A 6,723-nucleotide genomic window follows, 5' to 3' on the forward strand; every position below is an offset into this window, starting at 1 on the left:
TGGCTTCCAATGCTTTGGAACACATTTCAGGAAGTGTACAAAGTTATTTACAGAAACAGAAAATCTGTTACTGGACATTAGTATTTCTCAGTGCCATGAAGTGCCTCTCACAGCACATCTCTCTTTACTCCTATTTAGAGACTGCCATGCTAGCTCACATTCTTTTTAAGTTATCTGTTTACTAGGATTTTCACAGGGGAAAAGATTAATGGTACCCAGAAAATCATTTTTTTTTATTCAATGTGCACAACAAGGTGTTTCTTTATGAAATTTTTATTCAAACATATCACTTTGCTCATATTTATCTCATCACCATACTTGTTCCAATCTCGTCTCTCTCTCTCTCTCTCTCTCTCTCTCTAGAGAAAGAGAGAGAGAGAGAGAGAGAGAGAGAGAGAGAGAGAGAGAGAGAGAGACATGTGTTCAGGACTGACAAGGTGGGGTGAGAGAAGCTGTGTGGGAGTTTGTCCATGGAAGAAACTGATCTTACCTTTGTCTGCAGCTTTTACCACCTGAAAGTCTTTATCCACGAGCTGAGGTTCATCTAGGAGTAGAGGCACGTGGACTCTTCCTTATCTGCATTGGAATGGCAACTGGTTTTACCATGATGCTAGTTTTTCTCAGATAACTGTATTTGTGAGATTCATGGGTGCATTTCCCTTTTTCTCTGAGGAGAAAGAGGAGGAATGGTGCAAGATTGTGAGAGGGAGGGACTGGAAGGAGGTGAGGGAGAAAAAGCTGTGATCAGAATGTAAAATAAATTAAGAAATTAATGAAAAAAGAAGTAATGATATCTTAAAAAAGACATAAAGTTAATGATTCAAGAGATATTAAGATGTTCTTCAGCTGTGGGGGTTGAATTCTGTCAACAGAGAGAAGTGAGGAATTCTACTGTATTTGCCCAGTGACAAGAAAGTTGCACTGCTCTGAGCACCAGGCAATATGGTGCCCTTGGCTTTCACACATGCTGAGCTCTGCAAACCAGCACAGTAATCTGAAGGCCAGCATGAATTAATTGCTGTTCTTTGTTTTTGATTTGCTTCCTTCTGATCAAACTTTAGTGTGACTCTAATTAGTCATTTTCTGGAAGTACTTGTAAGTCTGACTTCGTCCATGATCATCATTCTTCTAAGGCTTGTACATTTTAGTTTATCTTCCTTTACACTGTTGTTCTTCAAGTGATGGGGATTTTTAAATAAACAGGAGTGCACGTGCACATGCAAACACAACACCCAGCACACACACACCCAGCACACACACACACACACACACACACACACACACACACACCGGCATGCACAAAGTCCACAGGCTCATTCATAGACTAACTAGTCACAATTCACCACATAAATACACCATCTCCAGAAAAGACAATCCCTATAGGAAGGAGTAGATGAAAGGAAAAACTTCGTTTTCTTCCTGGTATCAAGGAAAATACAAATTCTGATTTAGCCGATGCATTACACTGGCTCAGAAAAATCTAAAGGTTATCATCACAAGCTTCTCTCCAGGAAGACATTTCACCATGCAGGAAGGTCTCAGGGCTGTAGTTCCTGTAGCTCTACCAGTAAAACCTTACCATATAGAGTCACAACTTGTCATAGAGAACAGAGGTAATATAACATCATATATATTCCTCTTGCTCTGTGCTGCAGAGCCTCTGCCCACCAAGGGCGATGTCTGCACCATCACACATCACCACCATGGCTGTGATGACCATTCACACTCAGTCATAGACAATTGCAACTGAACTCTGGGGTACATCCCATAACCTGGTTTCATAATGTCTTAATATCAACAAGCCATTCGAATTCTACCAGATGCTAGGACTAATATCCCATCATAGGCTAGCAAAAGAAGCAATGTGCTTTGTGAAAGTTTTGCTTAGTCTGTGAAATAAGAGCACAGCAGGGGGCAGGCTGTGGACACTCAGGACATTTGGTTCCTCAGTTGGCCTCCAGAGGGCGCTGCTGCACTCACGTGCTAGTGTTCTTACTTCCTTTGAAAATCTTCACCACCTGGGCAGAGCTCATCCTTCCTGTAGCTGGCTGAGTTTATAGCCAAGGGAAGTGACAAGAATCAGATACTCAAAACTGTCCAGGCCTGTGCCAGCAGCTTCACAGTATTTATCTGAGTAAGAGACTTCTCCAAGTGACCCCACTCTGCACCTCTTTTCAAGCTCTTGTGTTAGCTTTGATCCTGACTGTCCTGTTCCAGAGAGTTCTTCCACAACTGAGCTGCAGCCTTCCCAAGGCTCAGCCATGATCCTGGCACTCCTCCCAGCGCTGGTGGCACACTTTCTTCTGAGTGAGTACAGCGTTCTGCACCCTAGGGTTCTGACTGCCTCAGTGAAGTCCGCAATGCAGTTACTGATCCAATATTCCTTTCCAGGAGATGCCAGAGCTCAGTCAGTGACTCAGCCTGATGCTCAAGTCACTGTCTCTGAAGAGGCCTCTCTGCAGCTGAGATGCAGCTTCTCTGCCTCTGTGTCACCTTACCTCTACTGGTATGTCCAGTATTCAGGGCGAGGACTGCAGCTGCTCCTCAAGTATTATTCAGGAGACACAGTGGTTCACGGCATGAATGGCTTTGAGGCTGAGTTTAACAAGAGTGACTCTTCCTTCCACCTGAGGAAAGACCCTGTGCAGTGGAGTGATTCGGCTGTGTACTTCTGTGCTTTGAGCGCACAGTGTCTGGGGCTGCAGGGGGAGCTGAACACAAACACCCATGGTAGAGAGCACGCAGTCTCCTGTTCTCTCCTTGCATCTTTGAAGCATTTCTTTCAGCCTTTCAGCTTGGTAGTGAGGAGAGAAGGAGAGTTGTCAAGTCTCAGCTGCCTCAGAACAACTCATTTCTGCGGGGAGCCATGCTAAATTCAGCCATGTTAGAAATCCCTCGCTTAGGCTGCACACTGTGACCTTCGAGTTGTTGACCCTTGCTGAAGGAGGTCTTGTGTTCCAGGCTACCTTTGCATTGTCTACACAGAGGATTATGGAAGTCATTAAAGGGAACTACCCAGAGGATTAAGAAAGTTTTTACAGGAAACTACCCAGAGGATTAAGGAATTTCTTACAGGGAGCTATTCAGGAGATTGTATTATTGCCTGGGGGCTAGGGGAAGTGGAACATTGTTGTATAAAGTCTTACTCCTCTGCATTAAAGAGAGTCTTGATCAGAAATTTCCAGACTTGACTCAATTTTCTCACATCTCTGTCTCCCACCTTCAATCCCCACTTTTTCTTTCAGGTGAACCCTGGATCGATTTGTCTCATGGGCCCAGACAATTTCTAGCAAAAATATCCAATGTCTGACTTTGTCTCCAAAACCTTTTGCTATTTTCAATATTACTCGATGGTCAATCTTAGTCCTACAGAGTGGAGCAGACTGTGTTGTTATCTGTGAGAAGCATTTCCTGTGTGAACAGTGCTTGGACAGCGGTTACACTAAGCCACGGATGTGTCCATGGGGAAGCAGCAGATTTTGGACTTCCATGTTATTTAATGTGCCCTCTACCCAGACAGTGAAAGATGTACTCCAGGTTCTCTCCCAAAGATTGCCTTCACTAACCGATCCTTCATTATGATTTTCCTATAAATTCTTCTTTGGGCACAAAGTGTGCTGATGAGAATTGGTCATAATATTTAAGTACTTCCAGTTAGGAAATAATTTGATGCACTTTTAGTAGATAAAGGAATTCACCAGAACCACAAAAGGTTAGAAATCTGTCATAATTATGGCAGTTACAGCAACGATTAAAAATTGAAAAGGGTGGGTAAGGAATTTATAACACATTGGTATTTTTCAGAAGCATTCTTCACAGTCATAAATGTACTATATTTTTAAGACTTTTTATTAATTCTTTTTGAGTTTCACATCATGTACCCTAGTCCTATTCACCCCAAGTCCTCTCATATCCACCTTTTCCCTTGCAATCTCACCACAAAATGAAACAAGCAAGCACACGTGCATATACACACACATACACATGCATAATTAAACAACAATAACAAAAACCAAACCATATAAAACATCTCATTGTGGAAGCTGTGGTACATCACAGTGTGTCCCACAGTGTATCCTTATGTCCACACATCTTCACTTATAAATGTTCATTGCAGTAAGTCTTTGGTCTGGTTGGAGATCTCTGGATTCTCTGACACCATAGATATTGGATTCTTACCAGGATTCCTCCAAGTTATCCTGTTGTTACCTTATGTCCTGGAGACCCTACAATTTTGGATTATCAGGACTGGCCATTTCATGCATCCCAACCATTCACAGACAATATAGTTTTGGGGAAGGGTTAACACAGAGCCCTGGATGTGTGTCTGGGTGGTACCTGAGCAAAGGAGGATTCTGGGTCTCCCTTATCTGCAATACTAGAGCAAGCTCTCTACCATTGCTCCTTTGGCAGGAAGCAGGGCCTGTCACCTGCTCTCATGCCCCCAGAGTTCAGCTCTGCTGTGCTGCTCAGTCAAGGTTTGAGACCGACTCTCCCAAGTGCTGCCCCTGCTAGCAGCTGGGAGAGATCTGCTTTCACACTCTCTGGCTGGCTCATCCATGCCTTTGACATCAGGACCTGCTCCACTGTGTTGTCCATGAGAGGTTCAGAGCTCACTCTCCCAAGTGCTATAGCCAGTGAGGAGCAGGGCTAGTGCTGCACAGCCACTGGACATGCATGTGGTTTCCAGTGGCTTTCCAGGGCAGGGACATCTCCATTTCTTTAGTGGTAATATGATTCATGGACATTGATATCAACCTCTGCCACCATGTAGCCATTGGAACAGACATAGCTTTCAGTGGCATTTTGACCTGGACCTCATCATGGCCCCAGGTGGCACGACTGGCCGCTCACAGCATCTCTCTTCATAATGCTCAAGCTACTCCATTTCTCTTTCCTTCTCAATTGACAACCAAACACTCACACAATGTGATGTCTTCTGGTACAGGCTGCTAGAGCTGGCAGGCCCCTGGAGGATATTCTCCATCCTTGCTCACTGAGCATGGGTTTGTGCAGCAAGCTGGTGTCTATGGACTGCCTGTGTCATGGGGCAGATGCAGGTTTGTGGGCATCTTTTCCCACCTGTGCCATGTGTCTTCCTCCTCCAATGCTGTGCTACCTGATTTGATTTGATTTTAATGTGTCCTAGGCTTAAGACAGCTTTGGCCACCAATCCAGGCATCAAAATAGGATGAACAAAGGACTAAGGACTGCTTTACCCTAACTTATATATAAACAACAACAACAAAAAGGTTTCTCTTTGTCCATTGCCAGCAGTTTGCTATATGTTTTTTAAAATTTTATATTCTCCAAATGCACTTGACAATTTGTGGTAAGGTGCCTTCTGCATCTTTTATTACTAAAATTTCTTTGCCCTGGTGTCCATGATTTTACTGTGGAAACAACAGAGATAGATTCATTTATTCTAACAAAATCATGTCCTGCTGAAATACAGGCAGGAGCCACAGTACCCATTACTGCTCACTGGCTTCAGTGTGACACTTTAGATCATTCTTCCTCTGGGTGCAAGAACTGTAGAAGATTTCATACTCCTGTGCACATGACAAAGTAGCATAAAACACTCAGGATGAAGAGGACATGGAACTTTCTAGCTGCTGCTTGGATCAGGAATGGAAATGGGTGGACACCACAGAACCAGGAGCACCTGAGTGTGGTTTCCAGTAGTACACTCATAAAGAGCTGCACATGGTGGCTGTGCTTGGGAAGTGAAGACAGACAGATCCCTATGGCCTGCTACCCAAGAAGCCTAGCCTAACCATAACTTCCAGGTCTCAGTGAGAGAGTTTATCTCCAATAAAAAGGCAGATGGGTTCAGAAAATGACACCAAAGATCAATCTGTGGCCTCTAAATGCATGTGCACACATGTACGCCCAAACACACACACACACACACACACACACACACACACACACACACACACACGCACTGAAACACAGCGTCCTGGGCTCTACATCACTGTTCTACACAGTCCCAGGTAAGTGTGCAGCATCATGAGGTGGAGGGGGAGGTGGTTGGAGCTTCTGTTCAGATGAATGAGGAAGTTGGGTAATTCAAGAGAACCTGCAGTATGTAAGCACAGAGCATTTGGGTACAAGACTTGATACTCCTCAGAGGCTGAGAGAACACTTCTCAGCATTGCATGGGGGCAATGGATAGGAACCTGTGGGCTGCCATACTGATTCTGTGGCTCTGGATTTGCTGTGAGTTGTACTCAGGAGGGTTGCTTTAGAGATTCTCCTGATGTGTCCGTGGTGGGGGAGGAGAGAGCCAATGAGAAGCTCTGTAAATCCATCCTCATGTGAGTCTCCTGGGGCACTGGACAGGGTTGGTGAAAGCCTCTCTGTAACTCTGGGTTGTTTTGTTTCCAAGCAGTGGTGTGAGGAGCTGAGGTGGAGCAGAGTCCTTCAGCCCTGAGTCTTCACGAGGGAAGCAGTTCTGCTCTGAGATGCAATCTTTCTACCACCATAAGGAGTGTGCAATGGTTTTAACAGAATCCCAGGGGCAACCTCATCAGTCTGACTTCAGGAACAAAGGAGAGTGGAAGGATGAAGTCAACATTCGATTCTAAGGAGCTCTTCAGTACCCTGCACATCAGGGATGCCCAGCTGGAGGACTCAGGCACTTACCTCTGTGCTGCTGCTGAGGCACAGTGCTTCCAGCAAGACTGCAGCCTGGCCACAAACTACAGCTCCAGCCCCTGA

The 6,723-nt window shown here is 44.9% G+C and overlaps 1 gene segment (V, D, J or C); it reads left to right on the top strand.

The window, feature by feature from the left end:
- Window positions 1-2,261: 2,261 nt before the first annotated feature.
- LOC127187172 (T-cell receptor alpha chain V region PHDS58-like) lies at window positions 2,262-6,723 on the top strand. The segment is given in 3 exon segments: window positions 2,262-2,307; window positions 2,392-2,798; window positions 6,514-6,723. Coding segments are annotated over 3 exon segments (663 nt in total).

This window comes from Acomys russatus, chromosome 3 (genome assembly GCF_903995435.1).
Source record: "Acomys russatus chromosome 3, mAcoRus1.1, whole genome shotgun sequence".
In the NCBI taxonomy this organism is placed as follows: Eukaryota; Metazoa; Chordata; class Mammalia; order Rodentia; family Muridae; genus Acomys; species Acomys russatus.